Source organism: Bipolaris victoriae (assembly GCF_000527765.1).
Source record: "Bipolaris victoriae FI3 unplaced genomic scaffold scaffold_3, whole genome shotgun sequence".
Taxonomy (NCBI): domain Eukaryota; kingdom Fungi; phylum Ascomycota; class Dothideomycetes; order Pleosporales; family Pleosporaceae; genus Bipolaris; species Bipolaris victoriae.
The window spans coordinates 169,858-183,992 of record NW_014575389.1 but is presented as its reverse complement, the minus strand read 5'-3'; the positions used below and the strand labels follow the sequence as shown (position 1 = coordinate 183,992).

The 14,135-nt window shown below is 51.5% G+C and overlaps 7 protein-coding genes across 7 annotated transcripts; 4 read left to right on the top strand and 3 right to left on the bottom strand.

Moving 5' to 3' along the window:
* Nucleotides 1-294: 294 nt before the first annotated feature.
* COCVIDRAFT_85524 (hypothetical protein) lies at nt 295-1,640 on the top strand (the record flags this gene model as incomplete). The annotated part of the gene is made up of 2 exons (XM_014706451.1): nt 295-584; nt 644-1,640. The coding sequence occupies 2 exons, from the start codon at nt 295-297 to the stop codon at nt 1,638-1,640; spliced, it is 1,287 nt and encodes a 428-aa protein (XP_014561937.1).
* A 241-nt stretch (nt 1,641-1,881) lies between these two features.
* Nucleotides 1,882-2,646, bottom strand: COCVIDRAFT_85162 (lytic polysaccharide monooxygenase; the record flags this gene model as incomplete). The annotated part of the gene is made up of 2 exons (XM_014706450.1): nt 1,882-2,366; nt 2,442-2,646. 2 exons carry the CDS (start codon nt 2,644-2,646, stop codon nt 1,882-1,884), a joined length of 690 nt encoding a protein of 229 aa, XP_014561936.1.
* Nucleotides 2,647-2,826: 180 nt separating this feature from the next.
* Nucleotides 2,827-3,129, bottom strand: COCVIDRAFT_33169 (hypothetical protein; the record flags this gene model as incomplete). The annotated part of the gene is made up of 1 exon (XM_014706449.1): nt 2,827-3,129. The coding sequence occupies one exon, from the start codon at nt 3,127-3,129 to the stop codon at nt 2,827-2,829; it is 303 nt and encodes a 100-aa protein (XP_014561935.1).
* Nucleotides 3,130-3,644: 515 nt separating this feature from the next.
* COCVIDRAFT_33168 (glycoside hydrolase family 85 protein) lies at nt 3,645-7,483 on the bottom strand (the record flags this gene model as incomplete). The annotated part of the gene is made up of 5 exons (XM_014706448.1): nt 3,645-4,800; nt 4,852-5,149; nt 5,276; nt 5,380-6,721; nt 6,777-7,483. 5 exons carry the CDS (start codon nt 7,481-7,483, stop codon nt 3,645-3,647), a joined length of 3,504 nt encoding a protein of 1,167 aa, XP_014561934.1.
* Nucleotides 7,484-8,108: 625 nt separating this feature from the next.
* On the top strand, nt 8,109-8,767 carry COCVIDRAFT_11590 (hypothetical protein; the record flags this gene model as incomplete). The annotated part of the gene is made up of 3 exons (XM_014706345.1): nt 8,109-8,123; nt 8,178-8,456; nt 8,507-8,767. The coding sequence occupies 3 exons, from the start codon at nt 8,109-8,111 to the stop codon at nt 8,765-8,767; spliced, it is 555 nt and encodes a 184-aa protein (XP_014561831.1).
* Nucleotides 8,768-9,718: 951 nt separating this feature from the next.
* COCVIDRAFT_11589 (hypothetical protein) lies at nt 9,719-10,208 on the top strand (the record flags this gene model as incomplete). The annotated part of the gene is made up of 2 exons (XM_014706344.1): nt 9,719-9,759; nt 9,827-10,208. The coding sequence occupies 2 exons, from the start codon at nt 9,719-9,721 to the stop codon at nt 10,206-10,208; spliced, it is 423 nt and encodes a 140-aa protein (XP_014561830.1).
* Nucleotides 10,209-11,063: 855 nt separating this feature from the next.
* Nucleotides 11,064-14,046, top strand: COCVIDRAFT_33165 (hypothetical protein; the record flags this gene model as incomplete). The annotated part of the gene is made up of 6 exons (XM_014706447.1): nt 11,064-11,095; nt 11,161-11,980; nt 12,085-12,125; nt 12,177-12,370; nt 12,421-12,446; nt 12,502-14,046. The coding sequence occupies 6 exons, from the start codon at nt 11,064-11,066 to the stop codon at nt 14,044-14,046; spliced, it is 2,658 nt and encodes an 885-aa protein (XP_014561933.1).
* Nucleotides 14,047-14,135: the final 89 nt, after the last annotated feature.

The window sequence follows — 14,135 nt, the reverse complement described above, 5'->3', positions numbered from 1 at the left end:
CTATCGTGGTAGTTGGAGGAAGACTAGTCCAAGATAGTGAGGTGCATATCTCAACCCCTCACTCACATCTGCCCCACCTTTTTTCCTCCACACCTTATCAGCGGCTGAACACGTAGAGTTGGAGTAAGTAAGCATACTATGCGGAGCTCTGTACAGTCATATAATTCTGTCATACCCAATAAACACACGTCTTTAGGCTGGATGTGCGTTGGAGAGAGTTAGACCACTGTTTATATACCCCCTTTGAAGCTATAGCATCATTGAAGCACCAAAGTTTGCATTAAAGTCGTCAGAATGACTTCAAGTTCTCTCAAGATCAATGGAGATAGACTAAACAGTACACTGCAAGATACTTGCACACAATATGGCGCTCTTGCAGCCCCTTCAACGGGCATGTGTCGTCTCACTCTCACCCCAGAAGATGGAGCCGCGCGAGACTGGCTAGTGGCAGAGTGCAAGAGCTTGGGATGCGAAATCAAAGTTGACCAAATGGGAAATATTTTTGCAATTCGTGAAGGCACTGCCAAGGACAAGAAACCAATTGGTATGGGTAGTCATATGGATACACAGCCTGCAGGCGGGAGGTACTGGCACAATACCATATCGAACTCCAGCTCTACTAAACTCATTAACTCAACCCCAGATACGACGGCATCCTAGGCGTCCAAGCCGCCCTCGAAGTCCTCCGCACCCTCCACGAAAACAACATCTCAACCCACTGTCCCCTGGCCTTGATAAACTGGACCAACGAAGAAGGCGCCCGGTTCCCTGGCGCAATGATGTCCTCGGGCGTCTGGAGCCAGCACTCCAGCACCCCCCTCTCGGCCTGCTGGTCCATCCTCGACACCGACGGTATAACCATGAAAGAAGCACTGCAAAGTATAAACTATCTCGGCGAAACACCCTGCTCCCACCTCGACAACCCGCTCCACTGCCACTTCGAACTCCACATCGAGCAAGGCCCCCTACTCGAGCGCGCCGGAAAAACCGTCGGCGTCGTTGAAACCGTCCAGGGAATGCAGTGGTACGCCATCCGCGTGCTGGGAAAAGAAGGCCATTCAGGTACAACCCCCATGCCCGACCGCTCAGATGCACTCGTGACGGCCTCGCGCCTCATCACCGCCGTCCGCGACACAGCCCTCCACACCGAACTCGGCGTTGCAACCGTCGGCGTCATAAAAAGCGACACCGCATCCCAAGCCACGATCCCCGCAGGCGTCGATTTCATAATCGATATAAGATGTTCCACCGATTCGCAGGTGACACAGCTTTCCACCGCCATCTTCGCAGCTTTCGACAAAATCATCGCAGAGGAAACAAATGGCACGGCTTACAAAGTGCAGCGGACTTGGGGTCTCCCAGAATCAAAGTTCCATCCGCATTGCATCGAGGCTGTACGGGAAGCGGCGGTGCGACTGGTGGGTGAAGACCAGGTTATGAGTATGATGAGTAGAGCGGGCCACGATAGCGCGTGGACGAGTCGCGTGGTACCTACCAGTATGATTTTTGTGCCGAGTAGAGATGGGGTTAGTCATAATCCTGAGGAGTATACGAGTCCTGAGCATTGTGCGTTGGGGGCGCAGGTGCTGCTTGATGCCGTGTTGGCGTATGATGAGAAAGTTGCAAAGGGGGTTTACTAGAGGAAAAGAAAAAAAAGGAGGGAGGTTAGGGAGGCAAGAGAGGGAAGTGAGAAGAAGAAGGTTATTTCCCATTTCAAATGGTATATATGTGGTATGTAAAAAAATGGTCCAAGCAATATGGAGTTCCAAGAAGTTTTATGTACAAAGAATCTCTAGCCCGTTGTGTAAAAATCTTAAATCACCAAGCCACCATAATCTCCCCGTCTCTTTCGTTCAGAATCGTTTGTGGTATTCAAGTCTCTTAACCAGAGTAGACAGCAGGGCCAGGGCTGACGTACTTGAAGCTCGAGTCGTAGATGGCCTTTGAGAAGAGTGGGTCGCTGATCTTGTAGGCACCCGGGAAGCTGACACCAGAGGGCGTGGCACTGCCTCCTCCAGTAACCTTGACCTGGAAGCAGCTGACGTAGGGCTGAGGGCTTCCAGCACCGGCGTGCAGCGCAATAGCCTCGGCGCGGACGAGGTAGTCACCAGCAGCAAGGCTCTTGGGAACAGTGAAAGAGCGCTTGCCGCAGTTTGCGTTGAGGATCTCAGTTCCCCATGAGGCGGTGGTACCAGTGTATCCGTCCTCGGCGACCTTGAAGAAAGAGCCAGAGGTGGCGGTTTTGGCATCGCTGACCTTGGCCATGTAGATAAGGACCGGGCCGTAGTGGTTGCCGCCGATGGCAGGCTGCGAGCAGGAGCGCGCGCCGGGCTGAGCGTGCATCTCAACGGTGAGGGAAGTACCGGCTGGGTCTAGTGTTAGCCATTGTCTATTGCATAGTACCAAGGGTGGAATGGAGATTTGGGGATATGGAGACTTACCAGCAACTTCGCAGACACCGGATGAGGCAGCAGGACCACGACCACAGAACATGTCGGATGAAGACAGGCTGTCGATAGGGCTGTTATCCTTGACAGTGCGCGTGCAGCTGGTCGCCTTGTCGGTGCTTCCAACCCACAGTTGCTGCCATGTCGAGTGGGCAGAGGCGGTGGTCGCAGCAGCGAGGAAGATGGTGGAGTACTTCATGATTGCGATGAAGAGTTGATGTGAGAGTGTTTGAAAGTGATTGTCTGTGTCGTGCTGTTCAACTTCAAGGCAGAAGGCTGCTCTTATTTATTCCTCATGCTGCTGAACGCCCCATCTTGCTGGCTGACACCGAGCAATCTAACAGCAACGGTTTTGTCCCGGGCCGTCATACCAGTAGCACTACTCCACTGAGTATCTCGTCAATCCCTGATTCTGCGTGACTTGTGGCTCTAATCCATTGTTTGTCACACATGTAGATTGCATCGCTCCAACCAAGCTTTCTTGGCACCTGTCAGGAAGCGCGTGCTCATCAGCACTCAATTTACACCCATGTTTACTATTCGCCGATGCAGCATTCCAAGCCCCGGAATTTGCCTGATTGGGCACGGCATTCGTTTTTTGGTCGGGTGTTGCATCAACCGGCGTCGTTTCGGATGCAGTGGCGCCCCGCAATATGAGGCTGGATTTATTAGGCATGGTCATTTGGACGACACCGTTGCGGCGATGGAAGACACCGGGTAAGCGATGTAATCTGATTTTTCATTGATGCCAGGACACCCAAGCCTTGGAGGCTCTATGCGCAGTCTTCTTCTGTCAACTTATTGTAGTCGACAAAACGGAGCGTGTCGATTGGGTAAGTCAACATCCTAGACATGCAGCGCCCACTAGACCCACCTCATCCATATTCGAAACATAACAAAGCCACTATAGCACCATTGGTCGCCTCTGGTTTTCAACGCCTAGGCGAGATCGTCCGGCTTCGAGGCCGACACGCCGGTTCGCGAACAAGTCGAAGATGCAAAAGAACGTCATTAGCGGAGGCTTTCATTTCTGGTGCGACCGGATTAGATTGAATATTTTCGCATTCCTACCTGCTGCTGCAACCCCTTAGTCGTGTCCCGGGTTTCATTGGCGCCTCTTCAGTACAACGGTGGCGACGGCGGCGTCAATCTATCGTGCTGTACGATCGAGGCGAAACGTGACCTTGTCTATGCTCTCTATGCCTTTGCGGACTTGCCAAAGTAGTTGGCAAGTGTGTTTTTCTGTGTTGGCTTCTCCTTCCTAGTGGCAGGTTCCGTCTTCTTCGTACGCTCCCCCACGCCCATCAATTTCTTGAAATCTTCCCACTCTTGCTTTCCCACAATACCACCACTAGCCTCTTTGTGCCCTCTTGCAAAGCTCTCTCCCAGTCTTGCTCTCAGGTCTTTGTCACCAGCAACAATGCCCTCAAGCTTCTTGATGATGTCAATCTTCTCCTCCCCTTCCCTCGCCCGCGCACATTTAGCAACTCGACATGAGAAATTGACTCTGTCTGGAAGATAGCCCTCGTTCGCACACATTACAATCTCTAGCTTGTTTGACCTTAGAGTGCCTGACCAGCGGGTCGCGATGACGGGATGAATCTGCGCAGCCGAGGATATCGACAGTAGGGCAATGGTAGCGTCCGCGGAGAACGTGGGCGGTGTATGCGTGCAGCGCTCGGTTTCACGTCGTACCTCCAAAGATGCGTTACGAAGTTTCTCGTCTTTGACAATTGCGCCAGGACTTTCTGCAGAGAGCACTGCAGCCCACGCATCCTCAACATTATAAGCTGCCGACCGTCTCGGCGCGTTGACCAAGGCTACGGCGTCGTTGATCGCCTTCTTCGTGTGTTGTTTGAAAGTGGCCTTCATATCTGGAAATGGTGGCTCCCACTTGATGGTGCCTCCTAGGTCGCCGTGGGTACCCAGTGCTGCAAGCCAGGAGACCTTATTGTTTGAGTCGGCATGCAATGGCAGGCAGATATTGTATGTCAAGAGGGCACTTGTTGCGACAGGAGGACAGTCATGAGCCGTGACATACTCGGCACCTTCTGGGAACCCCCCTTCATCTGCAAAATGATGATCTATAATGAGACATGTATGTGGGAAGTCGACCAGTGGCGGGCTCTTTCTGCTACCTTGGTCAAGAACAAAGATATACACTGGCGATAGAGCGGCAAGAGCTTCCTTTGTACTTTCATCATGGACGTTGGAGCCTTTTGGAGGAAAGTACACCGATATATGATCAGATGATAAACCAAGAGTAGTGAGTGTATGGTACAATATTGCACCCGAGGACAGGCCGTCTGCATCCTTGTCTGGCATTATGACAGTGGACTTCTGAGCGATAGCACTGTAGACTGTTAGTAAATGATAGACGAGACTTTAAGAAATTGTAGCTTACCACTCTTTGATAATCGTCCGCGCACGTTCGATTTGTTCGCGCCTGGCGGGCCAAACTATCTCACCACTCTCATCTTGTCTCGATTGAGCAAGGTGGTAAGCAGGTATCTCAACCTTTGGTTTCTTCGATTTAGGGGGTGACGTTTCTTTTTCATGTTTACGCTTCAAAGGGCTCATCGTGAATGCGGACGCATGAAGCTGTCGGGCTTGCGGTGCTGTGAAGACAAGTGCAGACGGATGTAGCTGATAATAAACCCGAGGCAATGTATGAGGCAACCTCGCTAATCTTTGAGCGAGCACTCTCATTATCCAGTGGTGTAATACACGACAGGCTGAAATGCGACGCGGGAAAAGTATCTCGTAGTCGATGACGTCGTTGCCACACTAGTCCATTCTTAGCCCAACCACCCAGTGTTTAGACATACACTTGAGCGCATTTTACGAAATAGTTAAATGTTGAAGCTCTGTCAGCTTAAGGTAGAAGCAGCTTGGCGCTGCTCTTCGCGAGTGTTTGTCCGTCGAAGCCTACCCCAACAAGCTCAAGTTCCACAGTCGATCCTGCATTCTTCTCAACGAATCGTTTTTTTAGAATATGCTCCAGTGCATATGCTTTACCAATCATTCTTCCGTCCATGTAAATGACAAAATATGAGAAAGGCCCTGTGATGTTGCTACAGGGAATTCCGTTGTCCTTATAGTTAGTTCTACCATGGTCTTTAAAGTTCCAAACCAGCTGCACGCGCGCACAATCTCCTTCACCTCGCTTTTCCAGCTGTATTTGGTCAATAGAGAATAAAGACGACATTTGAAAAGTAGAAATGGGCATAATCCGGACACTCGTGATGTTCATCAAATGCAGGGTCTTGCCTAGAGCAGTATCGATTGAGCCTTTCAAATGAATCCCAAGCTCTTGGATGCGAGCGCCAGGCACCAAAGACTTCAGTGGGCATACTGTTCGCTGAATTCCTTTCTCGAGTGTGATGGTGAAAAGCTGAACAGAGTCTGTGGTTCGAATATAAAGGGTGACAATACTTTGGTCAGCTGGCAATGACACATTGTTGCTGTATATCTCAGCTTGTAAATATCCATCTGCGGGCATGTCGAGTTTGAATAGCGGAAGACAGACTTCCGTCGTGGCATCACTATTCGACTGATATTGCATGGCCTCGATTACCAAGCGTGAAGTTCTTGAGCTGTTGTCCAGACGGTGCCAAAGCCCAACAGCTTGATGTCTGTCTCCGAAAATGGCTGGACGCGGAAGAATAGACTGACTACCTAGTTGTGCATGGATACTACAGCCGTCGAATAGATCGTTCGATGCATCGTCATGCGTCGCAAAAGCGCGCGTGAAATCAGTGTAGAAGAAGTTTTCCGAACCAGACACACGCTCTTTGGCATACTTGAGGACTGCAAGAGCCTCATTAGGTTGATGACGCGACAAGCAATCTCCGCAAGAACAGTCCATGTCACGTGGAAGTGAGATTCCTTGCCAGACTGTACGTTCAGCGTCGCGCCCTTTTCCAGGAAAATGCTCAAAGGACCATGCTGGGGCAAATATGCCTGCTGACAGCCCTAGGTCGGCGAGTTTCGCCACAGCAACACCAGTGTTCGTGCCTCCTCCCCCATATTCTGGATAAGTAACACGTGGGTGAGTGAAACTGGATTTATTCTGCGCCCACACATCAATACCGAAGAAAATGTTTCTGGGCGAGATTTTGCTTGACAGAGCAAGCTGTAGCGAGTTTTCAGCCTCAGTATCTTTCCAGCAGTAGTTTGTGAGTATACTTCCACAGGCCGATGCGAACTTGATGTTGGACGTGTTCAGCGCATTCTGGTACGATATCTTGTTCGAAATCGTAAGAGCATCGTACCTAAAACACCGTTATACTGTCCCAATGACGTGGAAAAGACGGAGTTTGTGCTTACCATATAAGCCTCATTGTACTGCCCATTTCGGCTCTCAGCTGGCAAAGGAAGGCTTCAAGAATTTCGAGGTCCCAGACATTATTCGGAAATCGTTTTTCAATGTTCACAAGCCAGCCGTCGAAGCCATAATACGAAGCCATTCTTGCTAACGTTTTTGCCAAGGGAAAATCCATATTTTGGCCGTCACGTGTGTGTTGCAGGAGACGCTCAGAACCCTCAGTCTGTGGCTCAACTAAGAGTGTACCTAGAACCTCGACGCCGTTGCGATGAAGGGTATTCGTCCACGTTGGCGGAGGCACACAGACAAGCTTGTGTGAGAAGTAGATGAAGACATCAACAAATTGAAGGTATTCACAGGAATAGAGCTCCGCGTTGACACCGGTCGCCTGTACGCTCTCATAATCATGGTAGTTTCCGGAGTAATCATGGATCAAGAGAACATCTGCTTTGCCGAGGCCTTCGTTTGTGCTCCTATCCTCCGTTCGTATGCGTGGTGTGTTGGCTCTTTGAAAGGAGTCACAATCATCTTCTGTCCATGCTTCTAGTTGATCAAACGTGTCGAAGTAAGCGAAGCCTTTGAGCCGATCCAGATCGCGTTGTTTGCGTCTCTCCTCAGGCGTTGGCCCTGTGTCTGGTGCAGGGAACAGATGGCGGTATCCATCACGAATTGGCCGGAGGATATCTTTCCATCCTAGCAGGTAGGCCATGGCAACGCAGGGCTGGAAGTGGTTGTGCTATTTCTGGGCCCTCCAGACGTGTGAGAGCTAGCTTGGATCACTTGTGCAGGGATCTATGGACGGTTTGAATCATAGCAACTGTGTCAGACTCCAGCTGCGTTCAAGGCAAACAACGCTGGTACTCCACGTATTGACTGACTTCCTGTGCGCAGAAGCCTCTCGGGCATGTATAATTGATAAGACAAAAATGGCCGCAGATGTACCGTGGAAGGGTGGGCGTTGGGTATGCGAACCACTGCGGGAGCGGCGACGATCAGAGGTGACGTTCCTGGCAGGGGTCGGGCTTGGCAGGCAAGGGCTACGTAGCTCCATCCGTCCTTACGTACAGAGAGCTGTCGGAACGTGTCTTTTTATGTGAGAAAGTGCGAATCTCCACACTCACACCACCTCTTGTCGCCAAACATTTGCTGCTTTCCTAGAAGCGCCCAGCGACACGCCCGCCGCCACGATGAATCCTTTCCGACTTTTGGGTACGCAGAATTGGAGAGTGAGGGCCGTCGCGACCAAGACGACGCCCGCTGGAGGATTATGGCATTGCTGACTTCGCGCAGGGGATTTATCCCACTTACTCTCCATCTTAATTCTTCTGCACAAGATGAAATCGTCGAGTGTACGCTGAATTGTCTACTGTCTCGCGCAAATATTCGAGCTAACGTGTTCTTAGAGCGCCTCTGGTATCTCATTCAAGTCGCAATTCCTCTACCTGATCGTCTATCTTACGCGCTACGTCGACCTGCTATGGACCTTTTACGAGCCAAAGTCCCTCTACTTGACCGTGTTTAAAATCATCTTCATCAGCACGTCTGCCTACACCGTCTACCTGATGCTCAACGATTACAAGCCGACCCACGACCCGAATTTAGACACGTTTAAAGTTCAGTATCTTCTGGGAGCTAGCGCTGTATTGGCTGTTTTGTTTCCGTACAAGTACACATTTTCCGAGGTATGGCATGTCCAGGTACCGCCAAGGAGTGGTGTTAACCAAGCATACAGATTCTCTGGGCTTTCTCTATCTGGCTAGAGTCGGTCGCGATCCTGCCGCAGCTCTTTATGCTTCAGCGGACTGGCGAGGCGGAGACAATTACAACGCACTATCTTTTTGCACTCGGCGCGTACAGAGCGCTGTACATTCCCAACTGGATCTACCGCTACTTCTTTGAAGTACCCAAGTTCTACGACCCCATTGCCGTGATTGCGGGTATCATTCAAACCATCCTGTACTCTGATTTCTTCTACATCTACTACACAAAGTAAGTTGTCCAGTTTTGGTGAGCGAGTGGTCAGATGACTAACCAATGGTTACCAGGGTCATCCAAGGCAAGAAGTTCAACTTGCCCGTATAGACGAACTCACGATGAGCGCTGCTCTCTTTCTGCTGCCGGCGGCCGAACACGGCGTCACTTTGGCTTCCTGTACTGGCATATCTACTTAGGGAGGCGTTTTCTGGGCATTTTGGTGAATGGACGAGGATGCAAATGGATTAGGAAAGGTGCACGGGAGTTGCCTAGATGGGTGTTGTGCACGTTGGGTGACGTAAGACAATGGGCTATATGGAGCTCTCATCAAGATACCAATGACTGTATATTGAGACTTGGCAATGAAACATGTTGATCTACTATGTAGCTGGTCGAGGCACGTGATATACGAGACTGCCAAGTCCGACCCGCTGCACACTGCGGACGAATATGTAAGCAAAACCATTGCTATGAGCATTCTCGTATCCCGACAAGTTTACTGTTGTTAGAAACGGACGAAACGCGCATGTATCAGGGTAATGTCGCGTCACAGAATCTAGTTGACGACAAGGCTGAAGCACGTGAGGCAGTGCATACCTGTATGCATGCAAGCGCCATTCAGCGACGGCGGCGGGAGGGCTCGTCCATCAACCGACCCTAGCCCGCCGCCAGCAACTCAGCACGATTTCATCTCACTGGCAGTCTGTCCGCCCTGTTTTGCCCTCATACCCCGTATTAATATTCCCACTCGCTGTTTTGCCTTCACCACACGTCTTCCACCGGCTACATATTCGCCACTATCGTTGCTTAGTGATAAGAAAGCAGAGCGTCAAGTGTCTCGACTGCCACCTTCCCGTAGACCGCTGCTCCGCATCTCAAGCGACTCGCGAAGGCGACTCCACGCCCTCTAACAACATAGCGCGCGTGCGCGCCTGGCAATCGACTCTGCCCTCATCTTGAAGACGCAACAATGTTTTGTCTGCGAAGCTGGATACCAGTGCTTTTCTTCTTGTAAGTCAGGCGTCTTGTCGCCCCCTCTTGACGGCGGCGCTGTGCACATACTGACTGTCGTGGCTAGACTGCGAACTCAGGCGTCTCCCGTCTACCTTGTCCTCTTCATATCGGCTACGTACTTCCTGAACCGACCGTGCGTGTATTGCTCGCTGCTCCTTTTCATTCTTGTCGTTGCGCTCTTCGACTTCCACACGCCATGGTTTGATGCGCCGCTGTCGGATAGCGCGGAGCTGGCGCTTAATGGCACTGCATCAGAAACAGCTGGAGTACTGGCACAGGCTGCGAACCACACAGCACAGGTCGTGGTCAAGGCTGCGGTGGAAGGAGTCAAGGGAAAGATTGGACTGGGCCAGGCGAGCGACGCGCAGAGTTACGAGTGGGTCAAGGGATTGCTGGGGAAGAAGGAATGGCGGATTCAATGTCTTGATGTGCTCATCCGAGTCTGAGCAAAGAGAAGTGCAGCACGTGGCAGCCTACGTGTAGAAATGCAAGTATTTGTGCGGCGTTTTATGGTCAGACAGCTTGGTCGGCGTGGAAAAGACATCACTGCATGACTGGGCGTGGAAGTGAAGCATTTGCATGGCGTAACAGGGATTGCCACGATACAAAACTACCATTTACTACCATTTTCCTGAGTCGCGTCTGCACATGATGTATGAATGAGTGCAGCATAGGGAAACAGAAGGGCAACAATGGCGAGGGTTCACCTGCCTGGCTAGGGGTGGTGGCGGAGGACATTTTCTGGAACGCCTCCACCCAGCCGTACCAGCGCAGTCAATGACGCGCATGTCACATGTCGAGATAATAGACACTCTCGCACTCAGCTATATCGATGGATGCGTACTAGCAGATGCATCTCAAGCACCCCGCGCTAAACACGCCGCCGCAGGGATCGTCTTGAGAGGTGGGGCATCCGACATGCCGTACGCCCACCTTCCCCTCTCAGTCCTCATGCGCCGTCTTGTGCCATTGAAACCCGCTCTTGAGTAATCTTGCCCCTCGTTTTGCCCTCCAAGCTGGCTGCCCTCTCTGCATCTGCGAGACTCTGCTCTCGACATCTGGTTCGTGCCCGGCTCGACACCAAACTCTCTCCGCGTCTGCTGCTTACGGGCCCACTTTCATCTCTTACTTCGTCCTATCTTTGCTCAGCCCACCTTGAGCGCTCCAGAAGCTTTTCATCCGCAACCAAACAGCTCTACTCTACCCCTCGCACCCAATTGAGGCCACGTCCCCGGTCTGCAGTAGCGTTCAGCATCCAAAAGAGGCTGTGTCAAAGCGAGGTTACTAGCAGCTTCGCAAACATGGCTTCAGATCGCGATGTCCTCCCAGCATGGTTAGTCAATTGCATTGCATTACGCCCATTATCAGAACCATGAGAAGCTGACAATTGTTTGATAGGGCCAAGCCCTCGCACTACGACCTCTCCCTCTACGACCTCGAATTCGGCGGCAAGTTCGGCTACCATGGCACCGTCAAGATCAACACAAAGATTACAAAGGATGACGGCTTCAGCACCCTTGTTCTCAATGCACACCAGCTCAAGCTCAAGAGCGCCGAGTTGAAGGCTGGCGACAAGACATACCCTGCCAAAGACTTCAGCTACGATGAGAAGAGGCAGCAGGTTACGCTGAACTTTGGAGACAGTATCACCTACACTGGTGAGACTGTGCTGGAGATCCAGTTCCAGGGCGCTGTCAACAATGTCATGGCTGGTTTCTACCGCTCCAAGTACAAGCCCAAGGGCGAAGTCCCTGCGTCTGTAGCCAAGGACGACGAGTTCCACTACATGTTTAGCACCCAGTTCGAAGCTTGCGACGCCCGCCGCGCCTTTCCTTGTTTCGACGAACCCAACCTCAAGGCTACGTTTGACGTCGAGCTCGAAGTGCCCAAGGACCAGGTTGCGCTCAGCAACATGCCCGAGAAGGAAATCAAGCCTAGCAAGCGGGATGGCTTCCACACTGTTGCGTTTGAGAGGTCACCCATCATGTCGACATACCTCTTGGCATGGGCTATTGGTGACTTTGAGTACGTTGAGGCTTTCACCGAGCGCAAGTACAACGGCAAGAACATTCCAGTCAGGGTCTACACGACTCGCGGTCTGAAGGAGCAGGGACGCTTCGCCTTGGACAACTGCCACAAGATTGTGGACCACTTCTCCGAAATCTTCCAGATTGATTATCCTCTTCCCAAGGTCGACCTGCTGGCTGTTCATGAATTTGTAAGTAAAACCGTGGGGTGCACCGAACGTTGCGTTGACTCTTCAGCCAATTATACGTGCAATCCCTCCTCCGTAGTTGCGTAATGCTGACCTTTGGTTTCTAGTCACACGGAGCCATGGAGAACTGGGGTCTCATCACCTACAGGTAGGTCTAAGGAATTTGTATGACTTGAATTTATTACTAATACAGCTTCAGAACGACCGCAGTACTTTTCGACCCTGCGACTTCCGCAGACAGCTACCGAAACCGGGTAGCCTATGTTGTAGCTCACGAGCTTGCTCACCAGTGGTTCGGCAACCTTGTCACCATGGACTGGTGGAGCGAGCTGTGGCTCAACGAGGGTTTTGCTACCTGGGTCGGATGGCTTGCTATTGACCACCTTTATCCAGGTATGACCCTCTTTATGAAGTCCTAGAATTTACGCTAACGAAAAGGTCAGAGTGGAATGTCTGGGGACAGTTTGTCGTACGTCATAAATCTCGAGGTATCTACTCTACTAGCTTGCTGACAATTTTCCCAGACTGATTCCGTGCAACAAGCTTTCGCTCTTGACGCTCTGCGCACCTCTCACCCCATTGAAGTACCTGTATACGACGGCCTAGAGGTTGACCAGATTTTCGATCACATTTCTTACCTGAAGGGATCTTCCGTCATTCGCATGCTGAGTGCTCATCTTGGTGAGAAGGTCTTCTTGCAAGGTGTTGCCGACTACCTCAAGGCCCACCAGTACTCCAATGCAACCACCAATGATCTATGGTCTGCTCTGAGCAAGGCGTCTGGTCAGGATGTCAACAGCTTCATGGATCACTGGGTGCGTAGGATAGGTTTCCCTGTTGTCACTGTCGCCGAAGAGCCTGGCCAAATCGGACTTCGCCAGCAACGCTTCCTTCTTGCCGGCAACGTTAAGCCGGAAGAGGACCAGACTACTTGGTGGATCCCACTGGGGCTTCACACTGGTGACTCACCATCTACAGCATCCGTTCACGAAACCACCGCCTTGACACAGAAGGAAGACACCGTTCGAGATGTCAGCCAAGGTTTCTATCAGCTCAACAAGAACCTTACTGGTTTCTACCGAACTAACTACCCTCCGGACCGCCTGAAGAAGCTCGGAGAAGCCCGCGACCAGCTCACTGTACAAGACAAGATTGGTCTTGTTGGTGACGCATATGCCAATGCTGTAGCTGGATACGGCTCTACTGCTGGCCTCCTCGCACTAGCAGAGCGCTTCCAGGACGAATCCGACTACCTTGTCTGGTCCCAAATTCTCACCAACATTGGTAACGTCCGAAGCGTTTTCTCCGGTAGCGAGGATATCAGTGAAGCTTTGAGGAAGTACCACCTCAAGCTCATTACACCGGCTGTCGAGAAGGTTGGATGGGAGTTCAAGGATGGTGAGAGCTACCTTGTCGGCCAGCTGCGCGCTAGCCTGCTCCTATCCGCTGGTATCGTTGGTCATCAGGCGACCGTTGATGAGGCGCTGAAGAAATTTGGCGCGTACGTCTCTGGTGGAGACAAGAAGGCTATCCACCCTTCGCTCCGCCGCGCTGTCTTTTCTACGGCCATCAAGAACCGTGGCGAGCCAGCGCTCAAGGCTGTGCAGAATGAATACCTCAACACAACATCCATTGACGGCAAGGAAATTTGTCTAGGCTCACTTGGTCGTGTGCAAACACCTGAGCTTGCCAAACAAGTCATGGACTTTGTCTTCTCAGACGCCGTAGCTATGCAAGACAAGCACTCATCGACCATTGCTCTTGCAAACAACTCGAAGGTGCGCGTACAAGTATGGCACTACATCCGCGACAACTGGGATTCCAAGGTTCACCCTGCACTCTCTGGAAACCCAGTTGTGCTAGAGCGCTTCCTGAGATTTGGTCTGAACAAGTTTACTGATGCTGCTGTCGCGGACGACATTCAGAAGTTCTTCTCCGACAAGGATACCAGAGGTTACAACAAGGGTCTTGAGGTTGTGGATGATACTATCCGCAGTTATGCTGCCTATGCTGCACGAGACGAGAAGGTCGTGCGGGAGTGGCTGAGTGCAAACGGCTATTTGGGTTGACTAGATGCGAAGCTGTAGATTGGTTGGTTGGTGAAGTGATAGCCTCGACCTGAAATTTGTACAAGAGATGTAGTATGTAGATGAATCTA